This window comes from Xyrauchen texanus, chromosome 9, assembly GCF_025860055.1.
Source record: "Xyrauchen texanus isolate HMW12.3.18 chromosome 9, RBS_HiC_50CHRs, whole genome shotgun sequence".
NCBI classification, from domain to species: Eukaryota; Metazoa; Chordata; class Actinopteri; order Cypriniformes; family Catostomidae; genus Xyrauchen; species Xyrauchen texanus.
In genome coordinates, this window is record NC_068284.1 from 24,161,456 (window position 1) to 24,187,386 (window position 25,931).

The following is a 25,931-nucleotide window of genomic DNA, read 5'->3' on the forward strand; positions in this document are numbered from 1 at the left end:
CCAGAAGCAGAGTGCTGTAGTGCAGTAGTTGGGAAACATTTGAGTGAGGCTCGTGCTCAGATGGGCCATTCATAATCTGTCTGTCTGCTACAGTAGCAGAGGTCTGTGTCCCACATATATGGGAGCCATGTTTGGCATTACCTGGCCTGCCTCATCTAGTCCGGAGAGACGTCGTTTGAAAATGAACTTCTGTACTCTTTCTACAAACCTTGAAATGAGATCCATGCCCTTTCTGTTTGTTGTCTGGGCATTTTTAGCTCCAAACAGAAGTAGTGAGGACCTTGGTTTGTACTGGGGTCATGTTGAGCACAGCAATGGTGTTATTAGCCTTGGTTTTGATACGTGTTGGCAGAATGACCTCTGTTCACCCATATTAATGAGGTGGTGTTTTTCCACAATTCAGACTAGACTTATTTTACTCATGGCTTTGACAGGCCTGCTGTTTAGCTTTCGAGTAGGGGATTTAATTCAGACATTCATATCAAAATTCAAGGTTATATACTTTAAGCAGGATAGTCATGACAAAAAGGATGGAATGGAGCATTCACTCAGAACACTAATTTGCTTGGGATGTGCAAAACTACATATTTTCCAAATCGACTGTTCTTTATGTTGCCTGAACAACTAGTTGACAAATTGGTCTTAAAGAACTTCCACATATAAGGCCCTATGATTTCCTTTTTTAAATTATTAAACCACAAAAGGCTGTGATATCTTAAAATACATATACTGCATGTGCTGTGTGCTTCAAAGTAAATGTGCGAAACCGGCCACTCTTACATTTAAAACCAATATCGTGTGTGTGTGTGTATTGGATGACAGAGAGCTGGATGCTCATTCACTTAATACCAAGTAGCACATACAGACTATTTATTTAATCACACTGGGCCATGTAGCAAACTGCCTATGCGGAGGTGAGAACCGTCTGAGAACTTAAAATTACTGTTTGAATGATACTGCATTGACTATTACATTGAGTGTAAGCTGACATATTAAAAAAAAATTACTGAATGCACCTTAAAGTCACAACTTCTGCATTAATGTGCAAACAATCTAACAGCTAAAGCACAGCATTCTGTTATCACAATAATTAAAGCACTGCCGATAAAATATCAAAACAAAATGCTAAACAAAATCTACCAAAATCTCTCAGGTTATCCTCAATCCCTATCATATACCCCTGAGAGTGTTTGTGTGGCTTGGCATTGGGCCTTAAAATCCTACTTTCATTCATTCTCTTCCACAGTCTCTCAATTTGAGACTTTACACTTTCTTCCCATTCAGAGGATTTTTGAGTTGAAGGAAAATCACTGGGCCTGATGCTGTGAAGGCCAGGTGGTGTTCCGTCTGCTTCGCTCCCTCACCGACTTCCATGCACTCTGCTCTGCAAGTGTACTTTGGCAAAATTGTAGGATAGATGGTGAGAACATACCTGCACTCCTTCCACAAAGAACAGTAGTAACGGAAGGGGCTGTGAAAGGCTCTGCAGGTGATACAGAGGGGTCTGGTGTGCCCACTATGGATGTGTGTAATACTCTTTGTGAGGGCTGCTGGCAGAAGCAATTTAGTTTTGAGCACCTCTGTTTTTCTTGTGGAATTATAAATGTGTGACTCACTTGCTATCACACCCCTGGAATTGAGCCAGATTCCATTTGCTGCCTTTCAGGCCAGAGTAACTTTTGTAGTGCACAATTTTTTAATATACATTCCTGTTGAAAAGACCAGCATTGCTTAACAAGCAAGCCTCTCTTGTTCAACCAGATTCATCAAAAAGACCATGCTGGTTGACCGTAATGTTTGCTCGAGGACAAAATCGCTAGCCTGTTCACCAGCTAGACAAGAACCAAACAAACATAAATTATGCTGTTCTAAGTGGGTCTTTTCAGTAGGGATGACCTAGAAATAAAAATAGCCACAATATCTAAAATGGTTGACACACTTAAGAACAAGAAATATTATTATTATTTTTTTTTTAATTCTGTCTCGTTCTAGCGTTAATGTGGAAAGAATGCCAGTTGGACGTGACAGTTGTGAAAGCGTCACTTATCTATTGGCTATGTGATTAGGGAAACCATCCATAATGCTTTAAAACCAGTAGACTTTGACTTTCTGGATTTCTGAAATGCAATACTGTTTGATTGAAATTGCAATATGGTGATTACTAAACCTTAAAGGCAGCATTTTAAACCGCAAAAACAGAAGTGCAAAATTGTTTTAATAGTACAAAATAAAATGTCATATTAATGATCATACTATCACTTATTTTCTTATATCTTGCACTTCGGCTCTCTTAAAAATTTTGGCCTGTCATGTGTTGCCCAAATCCAATGTTCAATGGAAGCTATGTATTGTTAGAACTGTGAAAAAGCTTTTGTACCTCTTTGTATATGTTGAATCATTTAAAAGAGTGGTCTTATGACATAAGGTAATTTGCAAAATATCTGTCATTATCAGCTTATAGTTTTGTTAAAATCATTTGTATTGGCCAAAACATTTAATATTGGTGCATACCTAATTAATTCCCTTTTAAAGCACCACCACTATAGCCATACAAATGCAGACAGATATATTTGCTGGTTCTCCCTGATTTTGAATGAATTGCACCATTAACCTTGCACTTTTAAGATGACAAATCAAGTTTAAATTATTTGACATGGCAGCCTGCGCATCTGTTTTTGAACACAAGAACGTGTCCTATGTAATTCCCCTAAAAGACACATCTGATCTGGGTCAGCTGACCTAGAAACCATCTTAATTATTTACGTCTTCCTTAAGGCCAATTAGTCAACAAGTCATTCAGGCAATCCACCAACCACTCCATTTTGCAATAATGTACAATAGTTTCGCACACGCCAAATACATGCACCAAGACGGCAAAATGCATAGTTGTTTATGATGGACTGAACTGCCAATTCTTGCAAATTCACATCTGTTAGTGCTGTAATTGAAAGAGCTTGTGGGTTTATGTAGCCTACAAAGACAGAGGTTTTTTTGTTTGCAGTTAGTCTGTGCCTTGCAGTGTTAGCTCTCCTGAATCTCCTCTCCTCGCTCTCCAGCACACGGCCGCTGACCTATTTCCTGCCTGCATTACGCTGAAGTGCTAATGTGGACTTTCATTTAGTTGTGACTTATTTCCTTTTTTCCTAAGTGAGTAATACAGACTGGCACATCTTTTTTCACCCAAGGTTTCTCATATAGGAAACGCTGTCTGTGGTCTCTTAACTTTTGACAGCAAGCAAAGAGAAATGGTTTAGGGAAGATAATTTTTTTTTGAGGATTTAAAAAAACTTAGCCATTGGAATTTCCTCATTCTTATCCAGCCCCTGCTGCCAACTGATGTTAAATACAAAATAAGATATACATTCGCTATAGTTGCTTTCTTAAATGTGCAAAATCACGTTTTAAGTAAAAAGTTTGTCACCTGTGATGGATCATCAATTCTTGCCATAAGGTGGTTGTAACTGTTTGCCAGTATAGCAGATATTTGCCAGCCCAGAGGTTTGCAAGAACTGATTTCTAGTTTTGGAAAAACTGTCTATTGTTGCCAATTTGCCACAGATTTGTAACTTTACCACTACACAAGTGCTTTATACTTATGGCAAATATAATTTTTTCTTTCTGCAAACTTAACCACTTGCCACAAGTTTCACAGCAAATAGTTTTTGGAGGGTTTTCATCCCAACACTGAACATTTCTGACATTTCTGCTGCCGTTACCACAGGCTCTGTGGACAGTGGAAGAATAGTATTATTGTCTTGTAATATCATGGCCTAACATGTTTTCATCCAGTCAAATTTCAATGGATACAAATACTGTCCTACATTTTTCCCTCTGAATATTTTCCCTCTAAAATAAGTCACAATATGGATGTTAAATGCATTGTGAATACTTTTGTATGTTGCCTTTTGATTACACTTTAGTAGTTTTATAGTTTGTGATCTGCAGCAGAATTGTGCTGCAATAGTGGGGTTTCCCTCAATTTACAGGCACAAATGTGAACATGAGGGACCATTGATATTTAACAATGGTGTGTATAAATGGGTTTAGTTTATACTGTATGTGCTTTTTCCACTGTACTCCCAAAAATGCTTTCCGTTGTGTTGACATGTTGTTGGGCACCAACCATCCTATGATGTTTGTTATCCGGTCTGTTCAAGCACCTGTGTACTCTTCAAAAACCTATTGAATGCCTCTTATGCGTTTACATGGCCACATTAAGCTGCGTATAACCTGGGTTTGTTACACCGATTTCTCTTAATCCATTAAACGGCATAAGGAAATCAGTGTTTTTGTTTACATGACATTTCAGATAGCTGCTTTCTGCAAAAAAAACTGGAATTTAATTTTTAAGTGCATGTAAATGTGATCAATGTGTCATGTCTTTCTTTGCACCTCTTGCAAAATGTTGATTGTTTTTATAATGTCATTCTTGGTTGCATTACAAAGAAAATTTGTAGTTGTTGAGCAGTGTTCTTCACTAATAAAAATGTGTTTGTTTTCTTGGCTTGAGGCAGCACTCCATGCTGCATTTGTTCATCAGTATTGGCAGCATAGGATGCTAGCACAAATAGATACCTGCCTATGGTATGGGATTTCAGTGCCAATGGTTCATGTTATAACAGTGTTTTTGATCAGTGGTTCAGGAGACTTTGGGCCAGTTGCATAAACCTAGCCATTAACTTTAGACTTTGTCTAACATTTAACATTAGTCTGAAGCTAAAGACGGCATAGAAAGCCTGTTGCATAAAACAAGCTCACAGTTGTCTTTTTGTCACAGACAGTCTAATTGTCATTGCATTGTGGGAAAGTAAGACACTAAAGTTCTTAAAATGGCTGGCAGTGGGTGCTTAACACAGTTTTCCTTTGCTGGAAAATATTTGACTATTAGAAGAAAACAATGCTTCAAAATTGTTTGTAATGAACAAATTTAGTGATTTAATTTTTGTTACAATCGTAGAAATCAAATCTTCAAAGTCTCAACTCAAGCCCTTCTATCCCTCAACTGAAGCCCCCACAAGCTTAGCTGACCGTTACTTTCCATGGCAACATGGAATGTAAACAAACGTTAGCCTATGGGTCTGCAGTCTTATACTTTTGTCTTAGTGTAGTTTTTATACTACTGACTGAAAAGGTTAAGACCAAAACTTGTAAGACTAGTCTAAAACAGTTTTATGCAACCGGCCCTCGCTCTCCCAGGGTTCTATTGTGTATTGATGTCAACCATTTTCTTCATTTGCCTTTTACATGACTCATTGGCTTGTGAAGTCAGTTATGTGGCTTAAACCTCCTGCCCCTCCCCAGACAGCATAGTTGTGTGCTTCATCAGATATTTGGGAAAAAGTAAAAAGCGTGAAATGAGTTGTAAGGCCTGAGGACAGTGTGTTTCATGAGAATTCAAAAAATGTATTTGCATGCATGCACAGTTGCATAATATTAAACTGGAATTTTGCTGTCTTAACATGTGTGGGAACATACAGTACAGTGCCTTTGTATGTGTTGATGGTTTGGTTATTACCTGAAATATTATTTTTTTTTAAGTTTCACTGTAATTAGCAGGAGGGTAGGGGTGGGCGGTATAACTCAAATGTTATCACGGAATGAGTAATTTTATATAATTTTAATAATATATACAGTTGAAGCCAGAGGTTTACATACACCTTAGCCAAATACATTTAAACTCCGTTTTTTTACAATTTCTGACATTTAATCATAGAAAACATTCCCTGTCTTGGGTCAGTTAGGACCACTACTTTATTTTAAGAATGTGACATGTCAGAGTAATTGTAGATAAAATGATTTATTTCAGCTTTTATTTCTTTCATCACATTCCCAGTGGGTCAGAAGTTTACATACACTTTGTTATTATTTGGTTGCATTGCCTTTCTCACAATAAGTTGCTTGAATTTTGTCCCATTCCTCCAGACAGAACTGGTGTGATTGAGTCAGGTTTGTAGGCCTTGTTGCTCTCGCACACTTTTTCAGTTCTGCCCACAAATTCTCTATTGAATTAAGGCCACAACTTTGGAGGTATGCTTTGGGTCCTTGTCAATTTGGAAGACCCATTTGCAACCGAACTTCCTGGCTGATGTCTTGAGACGTTGTTTAAATATATCCATCTAATTTTCCTTCCTCATGATGCCATCTGTTTTGTGAAGTGCACCAGTCTCTCCTTGAGCAAAGCACTCCCACAACATGATGCTGCCACCCTCATGCTTCATGGTTGAGATTGTGTTCTTCGGCTTGCAAGCCTCACCCTTTGGCCATAATGGTCATTATGGCCAAACAGTTACATTTTTGTTTCATCAGACCAGATGACATTTCTCCATAAAGATCTTTGTCCCATGTGTACTTGCAAACTGTAGAATGGCTTTTTTTATGGCAGTTTTGCAGCAGTGGCTGCTTCCTTGCTGAGCAGCCTTTCAGGTTAAGTCAATATAGGACTCGTTTTACTGTGGATATAGATACTTGTCTACCTGTTTCCTCCAGCATCTTCACAAGGTCCTTTTGCTGCTGTTCTGGGATTAATTTGCGCTTTCGCACCAAACTACGTTCATCTCTAGGAGACTGAATAAGTCTCCTTCCTGAGCGGTATGATGTCTGTGTGGTCCCATGGTGTTTATACTTGCATACTATTGTTTGTACAGATGAACGTGGTACATTCAGGAGTTTGGAAGTTGCTCCAAAGAATGAACTAAACTTGTGGAGGTCCACAATTTTTTTTCTGAGGTCTGATTCATCATGATTTTCCCATGATGTCAAGCAAAGAGGCTATGAGTTTGAAACTTGGGTTTAAAATACACCCACTGGTACACCTCCAATTCAGGATACCTCCTTTCAGAATCTAATTGTCTAAAGGCTTGACAACATTTTCTGGAATATTCCAAGCTGCTTAAAGGCATATTTAACTTGGTAAATGTAAACTTCTGACATACTGGAATTGTGATCTAGACCATTAAAAGTGAAACAATCTGCCTGTAAACAGTTGTTGGAAAAAATACTCCTGTCATGCACAAAGTAGATGCCCAAAACAACTTGCCAAAACTATAGATTGCTAATATAAATTAGATTAAAAAAAATCGATTTAATAATTCAACCTTATTGTATGAAAACTTCTTTTGACTTCAGCTGTACATCCTTCCTCCCAAAGAAGCGAGAGAGGACTGAGAAGGGGAAATAAAAACACACTTCCATAGACAGCGACTGACATGTCTGCTGATGCAGCTGGAGAGTAGGGCCGTCCTGCCAGTCTTGTCAGACAAAACACATGCCCAGTATGAGATGGCTGAAGTGAAGGAGAGTGAAGTGAGCCATGAGACCTCTGTGAAGAGAGTGGCTGAGTAAGGGAAACAGTCAAGATCTCAGCTGTGGAGTAAAAAGAATAGAAGACATTTATATAGCTTCATCATTACTGTGTCCTTTAGGATTTACTTGCTCACTCAAATGAGTTTCTACTGCTAAATGTTAAATCTCTGGTGTGTGGAGACAAGCTGTTCTTTAGCTTAAGAGAAGGTCAAGTGGAAGTCTAAGAGCTTGAAGTATGTGTACACGACTCAGTCTTGTGCATACTACACACAAAAATGCCAACAGCTTTCTCAAAACGGTAAACATTAGGGCTATATACAGAATGAAATACTAGCTTACTGGATACTGTGCAGTATATGCTTAAATAGTAAGTGAATCAATAGCCGTTATTCCACCATAAATGTTTCAAACAATGTATGTAACCATTGTCTCTCAAATGGCTGTAAATGGACCGTTATTGACTAGTATATGTTGCAATGTGGACAGATGTGTATGACTTTCTTCTGCAGAATACAAATGAAGATTTTTAGAAAAATATCTTTGCTCTGTAGGTTCATCCAATGTAAGTGAATGGGGTCCAACACTTTAAAACTACAAAAAACACATTAAGGCAACATAAAATGAATACACAAGTCTCCAGTGGTTTAAACCATATCTTCTGAAGCATCTTGCCATTTCAGTCTCTAGGAGCTTGATCATGATTTCAAACTCAATTACACTTCCTAGTGATTGATGCATGCACAGAGCACTAGATGGTGGTAGGAAGTGAAATTGAGCTAAAAAATCATGATCCCCAAAAAAACTGCAGATGTCAAGGTTTAAAGTGAAAAGGGAGTTACATTGTGGTGGTCTTACCAAAAACAACTGGATCGAAATTGATTAAACCACTGGAATCTTATGGATTACTCTTATGCTGACTTTTATGTGCTTTTTACAACTTGAAAGTTTGGACTCAATTCACTTGCATTGTATGGATTGCAGATAGGGTTGCAACAGAAGTTTTTTTTTTTTTTTTTGAGCAAACACTATTATAACTGAAACTTGAAATATTTTTTTTTTTATTGAAGTATGTGTAAAAAAAAAAAAATAGTCTTCCTTTTGAATATAAATAGAAAAAAATAAGAAAGCTAACAATTATAATAAACCAAATTATAAACATGATAAAAATAGCATGTAACATGTTATATAACTAAAGCATGTTAGCCATAGCCTGTTAAATTAACTACTAAATGAAAAATGACATCAGCTGTGTGTGAGCTTTTATAGTAATGTCCTATGATTATTAACAATTAACATACACTGTAGGTGCGCAACAGTGCAGCCAGACTGCTCCTGTCTGTACCTTTAACTCAGTGCTTATCAACTGGTTTTGCTTCAGGACTGATTTTACATTGGAAATCAAGTGGCGGCACACCATAGTAAAAACGTGACGCGTATTTAATGTATCCTGGGTCACATTTCCTTTTATGTTGCATAGATAAATATTAGCTGAAACGCATCTTGAAACTTTAACTACAACTGCCACTGTTGATATAAAACGAGGTCTAATAGATTCTACCTTTTTAGATTATTATGAAACTATGCATATGAAACTATAACATTTTGTCAGAATATAACTAACTTTTACTCTTACGTTAAACAAATTTGTTAAGGTGATTGTGTGTTGTTATTTTTTTTTTTTTGGCGCATAGCACAGTGTTGCTCTTTTCCTCCTCAGTGCTGTTTAGCATGTCAGGGCTGCTACTGTTTGAGAGGTACGACTTCCTCCATATCATTTTAAACTAGAAAAGTCTCACTAGGATTGAAATTGGTTTTATCAGTTTTGATGTCTGCACTCCGCAATATCAAGGGAAGCCCAGTTGTTGCACGCGCGCACCAGAGAGAAGAGCAGATCATGATCGTGAGCTGGTTCCGTTACACATTTAAATCTGCCTCATCAGTCCTTAATAGGCTATCACTGTGCGGCCACCAAAATATCTTCAATTGGAGAACCATGGCATTGTTCTTTCTCTTCTGTCTGCGACCCAGTCCCAGTTGACCAGTTCAGAAACACATATCTGACATGTATGTCAGACCGCCTCACTTCTCTGACATTTTCTCCGCTGCATTTGTGTGTATATGTGGGGCAAGTTGACGAGTCTGACAGGCAGACGAGGAGGAAAGGTGATGCGCAGGGGAGATTCTCCGTCCGGTTGCATTTTTTTTTCTTAATACTGGAAGTAAATGTACATTGTATGATAACCGTCAATTTTCATACCGTGGTATACTTTGAAACCGGTATACCGCTGCAACCCTACCTGCAGAGCCGAGATAATTTTCGTTTGTACTCTGCAGATGAAAGAATGTCATAAATATCTGGGATGGCATGAGGGTTTATGATGAGAGAATTTTCATTTTGGGTTAACTATTTAAGAGTTTCTAGGCTACTACAAATTACTCCATTAACCCCATTACACAGACAACCTTTTAATCATATCAAATCACGTTATTGTCACACAACCATATACACGTGCAACAGTAGGTGTAAGTCTTGTGTGCAGTTCTGAGCAACATAGCAGTCATGACAGTGACGAGATGTATACCAATTACAATAAACAACATATTTACACAACACAGTTTACATATTAAATGTACACATAATTACACAACACTAATAATATACAATGTACAGTAAACAATACACACAATATAGAATGCACATACAATAAAAAAAAAGTATATAAAAAATATATATATATACTGTAGTTGTACTGACAATGAAGGTTATTGAAGCAATTTCAGTGAAGTTCTCTGCATTAAGACCACCATGGTTTGAAATTAAGTTTGTGTGTGGCCATAAACCCGATTGTTTTCCTCTGTTATGTGAACAGCTAGCCAAATCGAGAGAACCAGTTTCTTCCTTGAGGGATCCTAGCCTGAAACGCTTGTATGATTCCATACAAACAAACGGTATATATTTATCCATCAATTGTAAATAAATACTTCCTTTTTTTACTTTTGGGTAAAAACAATAGCCTAGTTGTCAATAGAGATATATTATGCCATGTGGGTTGGCCTAAAAAAAGGTAACTGAAGACATCAGACATTGTGATTTATAGACATGTGCTTATGTATAATTGTTGTTTGTGTCACATGGTTAGAAAGTTGTTGATGTGGGTTTAGATTATGGCTGCAACTAATGATTATTTTGATAATCGATTAATCTAATGATTATGCAATTATTGAAATGATTAATCATTAGCTCTTAACTGATTATTCAGCTTGTGCCCCAACTTAAAAGATTGTATTAAACGTGCTTCATTACAATAAAGAGGATAAAAACCTGAAAAAATCCTATTGCTATCAAGTGTTTTTGTCTTGTTTTAAGTGTATTTAAGTGTATTTTTTCACTTGGTTACACTTCTGCGAGTGCAGTAAAATAAAATGTACTTATTTTCAAGACCTGTTTTCTAAAGCAAGTCTATCTTATATACTGCTTCTCAGGTGAATGCATTCTTAATTTATATGTATGTGTGTGTGTATATATATATATATATATATATATATATCTTCTCACCCCTTTTTCTCCCCAATTTGGAATGCCCAGTTCCCTATGTGCTCTAGGTCCTCTTGGTGGCATAGTGACTCACCTCAATCCGGGTGGAGTAGGACAAATCTCAGTTGCCTCTGTGGCTGTCGATCCGTGCATCTTATCGTGTGACTTGAGCGTGTTATTGTCGATACATAACACGTGTGCCGCTATTCTCAGTGGTATTCTCACACAAATCGCCATGCGCTCCACTGAGAGCAAACCACATTATAGCGACCACAAGGAGGTTACCCCATGTGACTCTACCCTCCCTAGCAACTGGGTCAATTTGGTTGCTTAGGAGACCTGGCTGGACACATTAATTATAATTGCATTTAAGATGTAAAGCCTGAGTGGTTTTTTTAAAGACGCTCGACACGCAAGTTTTTCTAAAGTGGCGCAGCAGCTCCAGCTCTGCTTATTCAATAATGAGAGTGTTTGTTTTTTTTGTTGTTTTTTTTTTTGCATTATAATTCCCTCATACTTTGCAATCTACATCACCTGAAGCTGTTTGGAAAGTTTAGTGTGCATCTGGACTGTGAGCTTTGTAATTCTTCCTCTTCTCAGTCAGGCGCGACCTGCAGTGCTGCTCTCATTTGTCTTCATTAGTTTAATATGATCTCATGTTATGCTAAATGAGAGCAAATAACTATTCGACAATGAACATTTTTGTAGAAATTGTCTTATTGTCGATAACATCTACTAATCGTTTCAGCCCTAGTTTAGGTGTTGGCCACGTTTTTCTAAGCTTGCTAGAAAAGAAAATGCAGTCTGATCACCTGCTGCTATAAATTTAGCTTTCATTGGATTTGTTTGTGTGCCTGTGTTTGAGTTCTCATTCATTGTGAGGTCTGAGTTCTCTGTACAATATCTGACTGCTCTCTTTGTGAGATCTGTATAGCCAAAAACATACCCAACCTCCAAATATGCATAATTATCCATACTATGCCGAAAGCATTATGTCAATTAGTAGTTATCTGATAATAAAACAGAAGTGAGAAATGCTCTGTGACCTACTACATTCGGTGAGATTCGTAAGTGCAAGGTATTTTTAATTTTTTTTAGAACCACAAGTCTCTTTTCAACTGTAATTTGTCTTAAATACATCATGATAGTTGTTCCTTGTGCTTAAATTGTGCTTGTTTAACATAACCGGAGTACAATTTTATTTCAACTTTCACTTAGTCAGCTCATGGGACAATTGGATGATTTCTGGGAGTGTGTGTGTATGTATATGTGTATATATATATATATATATATATATGTATATATATATATATATATACAAAAATATACTAATCATCTGCATATAAACAATATATTGTACTTTTCGGCAGATAAGTATGTTTTTCATATGCAATTCGTGCTCTATTAGAACACTAATTCAGATGCAGAAATACTCGCACCAAGTCGAACCTTCAAATGTCTGTGCTGTTAAAATGGATGTTGTTATTCGGGTAGCTTGCTGTAAACATGTTGATTTTAACAAACTTGCTCCACAAGATTATTCTCAAACTGCCGCTTTGCCTATAAAGTTGTTGACTTGGAAGTACTGATTGCAGTTGAAGGGAATTCATACCAAGGTTTGCTATAGTGCCCCTTGTGGCAATGCTGAGAATGCAATTCATACTAGTGTTGTATAAGTTGCGGTATAACACATTTCGAAATGCAACATCTTTGAAATCGAGCTTGTGTAGCTAGAAGCGTTTGCGTTCACATTCTTGTGTAGTATGTTTGGGCATAATACATTGTCAGTGTCATGGCACTGGTCTCTCAATGGCTAAAGGGCTTAGCTTGCAGACAAGGCACATTTCTGAAACTGTTAATTCAACATTCAGCTTCAAGTGTTGAGCCGACTGTCTATAGTTGGCAGCTCCACTGCAGTTTTTTTTTTTTTTTTGGCTAGTCAGCATGAGGATGAGATTTTACTCCTCTCCAGAGAGCTAAACCATGTAGTTGTCCACAGCTCTCTAGATGATGCCAGAATCCTGATGGGTGAAATACAGTTTAGTATCAGCCATAATTATGAATGCTGACTCCCCATGGCACCTTAGAAGAGTAGTTCACCCAAAAGTGAAAATTCTGGTATATTTACTCAACCTCATTGTTTCAAACCCACATGACATTAATTCTTCCATGGAACACAAAAGAAGAAATTTTTAATATACTGGCTACTGTTTTCCATTAAATGATAGTGAATACTTTTTTTTTATTTTTTTTTCATCTTTGACCCTAGTCCGGATCCCCTTCATTTTCATTATTTTACATTTTTCAAAATATTTATTCTTTTGTGTTCCATTTGAAGAATGATTGTTCTACAATTTTGGAACAACATGAGGGGGAGTAAATATTGGGGTGAATTCTTTCTTTAACTGGAACTGCAACAGAAAACACTCAAACACACTTCTGGATTTGTCCTTTTAAGCAATGTCATCATTGAAGACGTCACTCCCTTTTTACTGCTTTATCGTAACTGCTTCCTCTCAGTAAGACCAGGGTGATTGTGGGCAGGCTTTTGATATGTAGGCTAAATATAGGATAAGTACACAGAACTTCTACAAGATGGTGTTGGAGTGAAGCCAGGTTGAATAACACCGTGAAACGGCCTCCCTGTACCTCCCTTTTGTATTTGGCATCTCTTTATTTATGTGTTGGATTTGAATCTCGCACTTGGTTGGGTGCTGGTCAGGAGAGATGATACATGGCAACAGTTGTGTGATGAGGATATGAGGGGTTTTGGTGTCTGTGTGAGCTGAGAAGTATATTTTTAGGTAAAAACACAGTGTTTGCAGCTATGTTATCAGAGCTGTTAATTAGAGCCAACATGAAATCAAAACGGAGTGGACACCCATTCGAACACTAAATGTTTCTTAGTCTTAATATTTCATACATTTTATAATTTGCACAACCTCTGAATCGAATTTCATTTTCAGCTGATGTCACCAAGCACTCTTTATTTTAGAACGCCTCCCCTCATGTTACTTGTCATATGTAGACCATGCCTATCAAGCAGCGCTGGTCCATTCTGATATGGAACACCCACTTTTCACCATCCAGTCAATTCACAAAGGGTGAAATGATGTCCCGGCCTTCGTTTATATAAGGACTTTTGTTTCACTTAGAAATATGTCACATGACAAAAGTAAATGGTTAATGTAATTTTAACATCTGAACATTTTGGAATCGTATTGCAAATAAACAAACCCTGTAAAGTTTACTTCTAATAGACATATTGGTGATGTTCAGTGTGCTATCAGGTTATGATTGTTGCTCTTTCTTTTGTTTTGCTCCTACTTTAACTACACATGTTCTTCTCACTTTAGGACCCGGCAGGAATATTTGAGCTGGTGGAACTGGTCGGCAATGGCACATATGGTCAGGTATACAAGGTAAAATCCTATTCTTCAGTTTATACTATCAAACTCACATTTCATCAATCTAGTACTCAAAGCATCAAAAGCCCCAGAAAAATGCTCTTTGTTTCTGTGTACATTTTTGGAAACCAGGTACCCTTTCTAGCAGCCTTCTGCACATTCCTCTCTTTTTCTCACTTTAACTAACTCTCAACTAAAGTTGCAATATTGCTCTTTCAGATGACAGTCTCTGACTGTACCCTTTGCACTCTGTTCCCTCCAAAATGACTAATGCTTTTTCAGCCATAGGAACCCAAACAATAACACTTAGTTGTGGGATGTTCATTGAACACTCTGGATTTCAAACTTTTGATATATCATTTAAAGTGTTTGTCTAATTTCTGATCTCATGAAAATTGTGACTGTGGTGACATCTTTGTAAAATAATATTATGTGGTTCAAAGTTTCAACAAAACTTACCTCCCTACTCTAAAGCTTAAAAATGAAGTGTGCTATTTCTGAGCCACTAGCACCTCCAAACGAAATTGCAAAAATAACAGCTGTCTGAATACACCACCTTTCTGCCGTTGGTCAAATAAAGAGATAGTCCCACTCTCACCATTGGTTGAGTCAATTGTATTGTGTTTTTATAGATAAGTCACTCAAAACAAACCACACAGTGTTTACAGTTTGAGAAAATTAAAGGAATAATGTTGATTAGAACAAAAAATTATTTCGACTCGTCCCTCCTTTTCTTTAATAAAAGCAACAATTTAAGCTTCAGAGAGGCACAATGGAAGTGAATTGGACTAAGGAGGGTTTTGGTGGGTTTAAAGGTTATAATGTGAAGCTTATAATTTTATAAAAGCATTTATATTAACTCTTCTTTTAAAACTCCTGTATTATCTGAGCTGAAAAGTTGTTTAAATTATAATTTTTACAGTCATTTTAGTTTGTTGAAATAGTAATTAAAACAAAGTTGTAAAATTGGCTATTACTTTGCACAGAAAAGATTAGTAATCACTTTTATCACACTAAATCATGATTAGACTCTGCATCGTTTGCATCTTATGGCTGTACTTTTTAGATACTTTTTTAGAATTTTAACGTTTATGGATTGGACACATTCACTTCCATTGTAAGAACCTCACTATAGCCCAGGTTTTTGCTTTTTATTTATTTTTATAAAGAATAGGTGGGGCATATACATTTTTTTTATTGTGGTAATCAATATTATGCCACAAATGCTGTCAATTGAGCTAACTTTTATTGAACACTGAATAATCCTTTAACCCATGAATGGCTTAATTACAGTTGTCTCTGCATATTATGCTTTTATAGAAGGTATTTTAACACATAAAAAGTTACATACATCAAGCCTAAACTTAGCCAATAGTGTGTTTTTGTTTTTTTTAAAAGCGAATGCGAGATGAAAAACACAATTGCTGAAGCAACCACATAATATTTGTTGCTTCTATTTCTCTTATGGTTCTTGTCGATTCTCATGCTCTCCAGCAAGTGTATCGCTTTATCAGTTGAGCAACTGTGCAATTAGGTTGCACTCGAGCAATCCTGTAAATCTAGTTGCTTATTTAATAAATAACATTAAAATGCATTGCACTATAGTAAGTGTTTTGATATCATTATGTGTGAAACAGGAAAAATATTTAAGAACTGATAATCTGCTGTGTTCATCTCACAAGGAAACTGCTGCGATACGTAAAACAAGAAAGAACAATTATCAAAAATGTAGGTATAGCAGCGTGTTTCTGTGAGACTAGATTGGCCATTACCCTTGTGAAAAATGGCTTAAACCAGGCTAAGGTGGTTTGCTGGTGTTCAACTTGTCTAGCTGGTCTTCTAGCCTAACCAGAACACAAGAAACGCAGTACCCTAAACACCACTAAAACCAGCAAAACAGACCAACATAAACTGTACACCATGTTTGCCAGGCTTGGAAACCACCGTAGTATGATTTAAGCAGGGTTTTTCCCCCAACTAGGTAGAATATGTTCACTCTAAACTGAGTGGCCAGACAACATTGTGGGGGGAGTATTAGATATACCTGGACATAAGCTAATAGCTTGAAGTCTCCTCCTGATAGAGTATTAATTCAGTTATATCTCAGCTTAACCTGGCCCACACTAGAATAGCATAAGAGTACAACGTTGCTCCCTGTTGCCGAACCAGGACATATGCTAGTGAGGAGGAGACAAGAACGAGGGAGGGGTGCCCACAAGATAGAGAGGGGGGAGAAAGGGAGATGAGAACTGACTCTGTGCTAGAGTTAGCAGGCATGGAGCCTAAAAGAGGTTCTTTAGTGGGAGGAATGTGATAGTGTCTGATGTACACACATCTCTCTTTGCCTTGAAGCCTGCGGCAGACATTCATACACATGTTTTAGTTTTGTGGAGCAAGACGATCTCTGCTCAGACAGGGAGGTGAATCTCTTCTGCTTGGCTTCCTTTTGGTTGCTTAGAGGGGCTCTGCCCTGTCTTCAGAGGTTGTCCTTAATTTCTCACACACACACGGCTGTTTTCGGTGCACAGTTGTGTGAGGAACCTGGATGTACCATAAGCACACCTCATCCATCAGCCTCACAGTCCCGCATCTGTCAGTTCCATCATTACCTTCAAATCCCATCAGCCACAAACCCTGTAGAATTTACATGAGATCAGGTTTATAGCAGAGGAGATTGGATCAAATGCTGCGGTTGATGCTGTTAATATCCCTTCCTTTTGGATCCATATGGCACAGGGGATTATTTTACCCTGGCTGTTAAAAAGTGATTGACAAGGCCTGGTTGAAGTGAAGGTCATTCCGTTAGTTTTGTGGAAGTAGCCACAACACGTGCCAGTGTGAGATCTGTTGTGGCCAGTTGTCACTAGCCCTAGAAACAATATATTATTTTGAGAGAGATTCAGATATTTACATACGCTCACTGAGCACTTTATTAGGAACACCTGTACACCTACTTATTCATGTGATTTATCTAATCAGCCAATCATGTGGCAGTGGTGCAATGCATAAAAGCACACAGAATATGGGTCAGGAGCTTCAGGTTATATTCACAGCAACCACCATATTGGGCAAAAAATTTGATCTCTGTGATTTTACCATGTCATGATTGTTTGTGCAAGACTCTCCTTGGAGAGTCTCTAGAGTTTACTCAGAATGGTGCCAAAAACATCCAGTGAGTGCCAGTCATGCAGACAGAAATGCCTTGTTGATGAGAGGGGTCAACAGAGAATGTCCAGACTGGTTTGAGCTGACAAAGGCTACAGTAACTCCGATATCCACTCTGTACAATTGTAGTGAGCAGAATAGCATCTCAGAATGCACGACATGTCAAACCTTGAGGCAGATTGGCTACAACTGCATAAGACCACATCGGACACCTTATTAAGACCCTTGTGTTCCTAATAAAGTGCTCAGTGATTATATACAGTATCTCACAAAAGTGAGTACATCCCTCACATTTTTGTAAATATTTGATTATATCTTTTCATGTGACAACACTGAAGAAATTACACTTCGCTACAATGTAAAGTAGTGAGTGTACAGCTTGTATAACGATGTAAATTTGCTGTCCCCTCAAAATAACTCAACACACAGCCATTAATGTCTAAACCGCTGGCAACAAAAGTGAGTCCACCCCTAAGTGAATGTCCAAATTGGACCCAAAGTGTCAATATTTTGTGTGGCCACCATTATTTTCCAGCACTGCTTTAACCCTCTTGGGCATGGAGTTCACCAGAGCTTCACAGGTTGCCACTGGAGTCCTCTTCCACTCCTCCATGACGACATCACGGAGCTGGTGTATGTAGAGAACGTGTGTTCCTCCACCTTCCATTTGAGGATGCCCCACAGATGCTCAATAGGGTTTAGGTCTGGAGACATGCTTGGCCAGTCCATCACCCTCAGCTTCTTTAGCAAGGCAGTGGTCGTCTTGGAGGTGTGTTTGGGGTCGTTATTATGCTGGAATTCTGCCCTGTCTCCGAAGGGAGGGGATCATGCTCTGCTTCAGTATGTCACAGTACATGTTGGCATTCATGGTTCCCTCAATGAACTGTAGCTCCCCAGTGCCGGCAGCACTCATGCAGCCCCAGACCATGACAATCCCGCCACCATGCTTGACTGTAGGCAAGACACACTTGTCTTCGTACTCCTCACCTGGTTTCCGCCACACACACTTAACACCATCTGAACCAAATAAGTTTATCTTGCTCTCATCAGACCACAGGACATGGTTCCAGTAATCCATGTCCTTAGTCTACTTGTCTTCAGCAAACTGTTTGCAGGCTTTCTAGTGCATCATCTTTAGAAGAGGCTTCCTTCTGGGACGACAGCCATGCAGACCAATTTGATGCAGTGTGTGGCGTATGGTCTGAGCACTGACAGGCTGACACCCCCCACCCCTTCAACCTCTGCAGCAATGCTGGCAGCACTCATACGTCTATTTCCCAAAGACAATCTCTGGATATGACGCTGAGCACGTGCACTCAACCGAAGTATATACCATCATGCAGGAGTGCATCCTGTGTGTATGCCATTGGTGTTAAGATCAGAATGTTTCTACCTTTTTTTTTTTTTTTTCAAGATTTAACATTGATGATGCGTGATTTTCTGCAATTGCTATTTCTGTGTCAATTTTGCCTCCGGGCCAGTTAATCAGGGTGAGTAAAAATGTTACTTGTTACTCGTCCCTATTTCTTGAGAATGTGTGCTGCATAAGAAAGTTAAGGCCAGTCATTTAATACAGTAATACGGTGTCGGCAAACAGTGAATGGAAGATCTGCCTGGTGAGACTTCAAACCACCAGTGAGCACTTTTCCCCATCTTATTTATAATGGAACAGCAGCAGATACAGTTCCTGAAAAGAACTCAACAGGTCTGCAGACAGATCCCAGAAGATTTCCCTATGAGTTCTGGAATTGCATGTGTCCTGACTGCCTTCCACCTCTCCTTCGCTAAGGCAGGATGTGGGTGCCAGACAATGATCATAAAACAACATTGTGTACTGTCTAATTTGTAATGAAGTCATCTCTCCCTTTTTTTTCTTCAATTTCCTCCTCATTCTGCCACCTCTTTATCTGAGATGCACAAATATGCCAGTTGGTTGTGGTTGTTTCAACAGGAACTAATAAGGCTGGCTAGTGTGCTACTTTTTTCCAAGCATCGGTCTGCGTTCATGGTGAGTGTGTCCATCCCAACTCAGTCTGTTTATAGCTGATGCTATGCTTCCTTTTTCCTGCTGTAGCTCACCTTGGAGTGGTTTGTAGCTTCAGGGCAGGCAGAAAATGGGATTCAGAGCTTTCATGCTTAGTTGGCCTGACTGAGCTGCAATACTGTGAGATTTAGGCTCTGGCCCTCCTCTTGCCTTATCTTCTGACCTGGCATCCCTCTCATACACTCAGCCTGTTGTCTTCTTCTGTGGTTTGTGGTACACACTATATGGCTGGAAGTATGTAGAAACCCAAACACCACACCCAAATGTGCTTGAGTGTTTAATTTCTAAACCAAAAGCTTTAATAAAGAGTTGGTCCTTTCTAACATCTTCCGCTCTTCAGGGAAGACTTTGTCCCAGATGTTGGAGCATTTGCTGTGGGGGTTTGCTCCCAGTTAGACACGAGCATCAGTGAGGTCAGGAACTATGGGTTCTAGCTTGTGGTAGACTTGATTTTCTGAACCTGTTAGTAACTGGTGTAGCTGAAATAACCAAACTGTTGATTAGAAGGTTGCATCAAAATAATGTTGGCCATATATTAAGACCCGCCTATGGAACATATTTCTCCAGAGCGAAACTAAATATACTTGCATAAAGGAGCTCTAGTGGACGTTGCATTCATATGTATCCTTGAAGAACATTTCCAGTTCTGCCTGGGAGAGCACAGCTTTTGTTGCAGGTATTATTTTCTTAATTGAGCTCTGTTGGACGAAAAAATAACTTCTATGTGGCCACTCATGAAAGTGAAGCAGAAACGGCAAGGGCTTATCTGAGAAGAGAGACACTGCGCAGAGTGCTTTCAAGTTATTTTTGATGACATTGACCTATTTTTGGCTCTGCCACTGGATAAAAATATCTCCGTCTAAATGTCTCCTTGTTCAACAGAGATACCTTGTCTGAGCTGAAGCACCTGCTCTGAAGACCTGTAGGAAAAAGCTCTCAAATCACACATGTCAAGCTTTTGCTTACTGAAACTAGCTTTGCATAGGTTTTTTCAATTCTGTAATTCTTTCGGTCTTCCATTTCTGTCTCTAAGAGTGACCGTGTGGAAGTCAGGTTAACATCCATATGTGCAGGAAAAAAAAATAAAGAATTTTGGCTGACTCATTATCTTTCACAGGGAATAAGAGATCAACAAGTCAACCGGAATCAATGTCATGTTGACTTTCTAGAGTCATATTTAGATCTGTTTTGGAACAGTCTATATAAAATTGCTCCTAGTTCTCAAATCTACCAAACTGACTTTTTTTGCGCAGTGTAACACTTTCAAGCTCTGAGATGGAAGGGAGGAGACAGAGAGCAGTGATGCAGTCAAGTAAGGCTCTTTATTTCTCTGCCTTCAACACTCTGCGTGCACTCTTCTCAGTTTAATCAGATCAGTGTAACACAAACTTTGTCAACATAAACTTCTGAGTCCTCAGCTTCACAATAACATAAAACCCTCAATAAGACACGCCAGTCACTAGTGTCATTCTCTATCTCTCTCGTCTGGTGGTGGTGTATATGCTGCTCTCCCCATGCTCACTGGAATTAGAGTCAGGTGTTAAGACATAATTTAGCTCAGGTGCAAGTGCCCTTACCGCTCTCTCTTAAGTATATATGACTCAAAACGTAATCGAATATTTGAAGTACGTACGAAAAATATGCTGAATTAAGCATGTTGCCTCATGCCTCACCAGTCTTTTGGAGTAGGTGCACAATGGTGAGGCCAATTGTGGTCCAAAAAACATGTATGCATCCTGGACGAAGCTGAGCTACAATCGCATTATCTAGGTTTGTTAGTCTGACTTTGCAAAAATTTGGACTGGTTCTAAAGCGTTTACATGATATTTTATTAAGATAAATGATTGTACTCCAACTGAATTGAACTTTTAAAGTCCATGTAAACGTACTGAAAGACAAGAGCCTTGAAACAGGTCAGAGTAATGCCTGTTCAAGTTCAGATAAAACGCATCACGTCAGATTGATTCATGGGACTCAAGCAGTCACAAGTCTGGGTGTAGCACATTGCCAGAATTGAACTGTTTTGGCCTAGTGGCCGCCTTTCATGTAATGCTTTGTTATAGCTGATTGAAGTTGACCATGTAGCTGAATAATTCAAACATTTTCTTTGCTGCTGTTACAGATTGTGACTCATCTTACATTGGCACTGGTTTTGTATGTCTTGGGTGATTTCAGGTCTGGTGGGTGACTCCTGCTGTGAACTTGACTGGGAGAAACCGCTTAATCGTAATTTGTTCAAGCCATAAAACAAATAAGAATAGAACAAAGATGAAAAATGATTTCATTTTTTTCAGATATATCATAGGAGAATCAAGTATTTTAGTGAACATTCAGTAATTGAAAACAATGCAGAAATTATTAAATGTGAAATTACAATTATTGGCATTTTCACTGCATGAGTATAATGTATTAATGCTGATTAAATGCGGTTGAAGTTTGAGAAGCAAGCTTTTAATTAAAATTAGCTTTACAGGTTTTTTTTTTTCTTCCTCTTTAGACCTTAAGAGAAAGCTACTGAAGTTATCCAGCCTAGATCAGTGAGTGCTTTTCTCTATTTCAATATTGTAAGTTGACTATATTAAAAACAGTGACTGGTCTATTAGGCTGTGATGCCCAATATTTAGATTTATACTGAATGCAGTACTACTGATACTGTAGAAAGACTAATATGGTCATCCTTTTTTATTTTAGTATTGACGTGGTGCCAAAGTACTGGTACTTCTGATATCCCTAACCTTATTTCCACATATTTAAACCTTAAACACAAAAATCTTCCTTTATGTGAGACCTGCATCCACACGCCTCATCTCCTCCTCTTTCTTCATCAGCAGTCGCCAACAGGCCACTTGGTCTAATCTTTCTTGACCAAACTCTAATGTCTAAAGACAATTTACCAGCCTATGAATATGAGACCGACAAAGCTTGTTTTCACTTTGTACCGGTTTCAATCAAGTCAGCATTTTCTCATGCTTCACTCACCCTGATCACACCACAGGCAGTCGTGTGAATTTGTGAGACTAGTGTTATTTTGACTCAACACTATTATTGCGTCTGAACCCAGCGCTGCTTTAGTTCATGGATGAATCATAGAGGATGAAGTAAACATGAATTATCATTTTGAAATAGTCGTTTTCCCAAAGTGTCTCAGTAGTCTTTGTGTTTTGGGGAATTTTGGAGATTCCACACTGTTGTTCTTTTACAATGACACTCCAGATTTACTTAATCAAATGACAACAGTCACTTTTTAATTAACTGGTTATAAAAGTAGTATTATTATTTAATATTAAAGACACATGCATTAATTGCAATATTAATATTACCTATATTATATTTGCTTTATTCATCATCTTTCAAATTATAAATGTTAATCAAAAGGTTAACTCGGGTGTGGTTTGTCATGCCTGTACTAGCCCTTGGCAGAAACCAACTCCTAAAATTCATGTCTACTTGCCACACCACCAGATCTGAACATCAGATGTACTACCTGAGAGTGACTTTTACTAGTTAGGGTAGCTAGGAGTTACCCTCCTAGCTACCCAAAGAATGCCATTTCCTTTGCTAGGTGTATTGTGAAAAAAAAAGGCATGAAGTTGTTTTTCTCGTATGTTGTTGACCTGAAACAATTGAAGAGGATTCTGCAATACCATTATTAACTGTTGCACCTACTTGTGTGAACAAGTGTTTAATAATTGCAGAAGATTTAGCAAGGTGTGTACAGGTATATGAGCTAGCAAAAAAGTAGTGAAATGTACTCGTTTCATTTGATTGCCTTGTAAACTGCCTGTCAAAATTTAGACACGTCACTCCTGCGTTCTTATGATATTAAAACTAATTTTATACAAAAGCTTATGCTTAGTGACTTTAATATAGTTTTTAGACAAATATAAATAAAATTTCTTTACAGAATAAACTAAATAAAATATTTTTTAAATGTATGAGTTAGATGGGATAGTGAAGGAAAAGCAGCCAACATGTGCCCAGCATACATGGAAACTCCTTCAATACTGTTTAAAAGTAGTGCTGGAAAAAAAATATAGATTTTCTGATGCACCACTATCTTTTTTTTTTTTTTTAAACAATTTTTATATTGATTATTTAATTCCAAGAACGATCTTTCACTCTGTGGCAACTTTGTATAATGCAAGTAAATCACTCGTATATGGAACCAATCCTCATGCTATGGCAAAAAATGCTAATATGATTAGCCTCTGGCTAGTAAATGTTCAGATTTCACTTACCAGTGATTGAGTAGTATAGTGGAGAAGTAATTACAGAGGTTCTTTCACTGCGTGTTGAGAGTAAACATGTTCAACTCATTCTGTGTGTCCATAGACAAGATCCACCAATCCATAGGTTATTGAATAATATCTCTATTAATACCCTTTCTGTATTTTAGTCAGTTGTTGATTAAAAACAACAAAAATACTTGGATATGCTAAAAGAATTACGCACAACTTCTCTCGTTATGTGCGCTTACTGGCTGATGCCGCTAGTCTTAATGAGAGAGGAATGATTAATCACGTGTTCTAAATATCAGTGTTAATACTTGTAAATAGTAAAAATTTTCCAAGTAAACTATAAACATTTGTAAAATAAACTGAATTAAAAAAAAAATCAAAAGCTAAAATATGATAAACTAATGATAAAATATAATTTGCAAAAATAATATTTTCGAATTGTACCTAGATGGGTTGCATGGAAGGTTCCTTTATAATTAAGAACATTAGCTGAGAGAGAATTTAAATGCATTAAAAATGGACAGAAATGTACCCATATGAATCAATATTGAATCGAATTGAGATTGGAATCTAATTGAAAGCTTGTGATTGGAATCGTTTCAGAAATCTGAATCAATACCCTGCCCTATTTAAAAGCATCCCAGTGGCACCTCGTGAAGGTGATTTGAGAATTATCAGAGTGTGCAGAGCTGTAATCTAGACAAAGATGTATACTTGGAAGAAGTTCAGACATGAGTTTTGAGATTGAGAATTGACTACATAATACTCCGAAGTATTTATTTTGATGACTTGACTATTTTTCTAAAATGTGGAAAGTATTATAATAAAGAATGAGTAGGTGTGTCAACTTTTGACTGATACTAATTGTAACATTGAACACTTTAAAATGCCTGAACTGTGAGCTTTATTTGATCTGAAAATGGCAACCTACAACCACCAATCTTCCAATTCAAAGCAGCACACAGTTTAATCCCTTGTTCTTACACCCTCTTCTTTATAAATTAATTCCTTTCTTCTAGGATTCTCAGATCCTGAATAACTGTTAGCCTTTCTAAAACGTGTATGATGAGCCTTTCTCATCCCAGACTTTTTTCTCTAGTGGTTAAACATGTTACTACTTTTATATATAGTGATGTGTAATCGCTAAAAGTTCTAAAGATAGAAAAGATTGTTAAAGCTGAATAATTTAAAGCTCTTCCTCAGTGCCCTTAAATATTTCATGTAGGTTTTCAGGGCTGAGGTTCTGTGCTAACACATATATTTGCTAGTGTATGTTGTCTGTTGCTTTTAATTCAGCTACGGGCAGTGATGAGCTCATGCAGTGAGGCCTTGTTAATTACAGTTCTTACTCTTTACATAATTCATGCCACAGTAACTTGGCGAGGCATTTGAGGGGGTTTAGGATGAGGAGGAACCAAAGTGGAGGTGATGGAAGAATGCTGGTTTTGTTTTGTTTTTACATCATTTTTCTCTAACTACTGTTAGAGGCAGCTCTCTTGGGGGTGAAGGCAAATGAGGCGTCCGTTGTGTTTGATGCAGGGCTATGATGAGGGGAGATTAAGCTGCCGATTGCCCCACTGCTATAGTAATTAAAGTAGCTGGGTATCTCTGTTGTAAATTACTGCTCACCCATTCATAAAAATGCAAGAAGTTTTTAAAGACCCAATAAAATCTGACTATTGTGACTTTTCACTTACAAACAGGTACTGTGGTGGTAATGTGGTACAGTAATGGTATCTTATGGTAATACCATGGTATTAAAATTCATGTATTTGATTATTTTTTTTTGTTCCATGTAGTGGTCGATCGATATATGGCAGAGGACGATAACTCACATCGGCCGATGTGTTTTTTTGAGGGTGCCGAAAACTGCATGTGAAGCATCAGAGATATGCAAACGACCAGTCACTGTTCGTTTTGTTATTACATGCCATCGTGTTACTACAATAATGGACCGGTCTGCACAGTGTAATTTAAATGGTCCGCACATCAGAGCCGCGGCAGATGCGTTTGAGCTCATAATGTTAAAGTGCTTGCCTGTTTCATTCTCCCTCTCTCTCCTTAACAGTTCCCTGTAACTTTTAACTGTCATGACTAAACTATTATCATATACCGTCTGCAAATTGCACATGTCCAGTAAACCAACCTTACTCTACTTCAGCAGATCAAGCATCCTGTGGAACGCTCATAAATCTTCCTCTGAAGCACATATTCTAACAGACTCTCCTCAAAAGTTCCCT

The 25,931-nt window shown here is 38.0% G+C and overlaps 1 protein-coding gene across 1 annotated transcript in view; it reads left to right on the forward strand.

Annotated features, from left to right (window-relative positions):
- The window catches only part of LOC127648830 (TRAF2 and NCK-interacting protein kinase-like), a 156,332-nt gene that overhangs the window by 3,564 nt on the left and 126,837 nt on the right, over nt 1-25,931 (forward strand). The window contains 1 exon segment of the mRNA XM_052133604.1: nt 14,194-14,259. Within this exon segment, the coding sequence (XP_051989564.1) occupies nt 14,194-14,259 (66 nt within the window).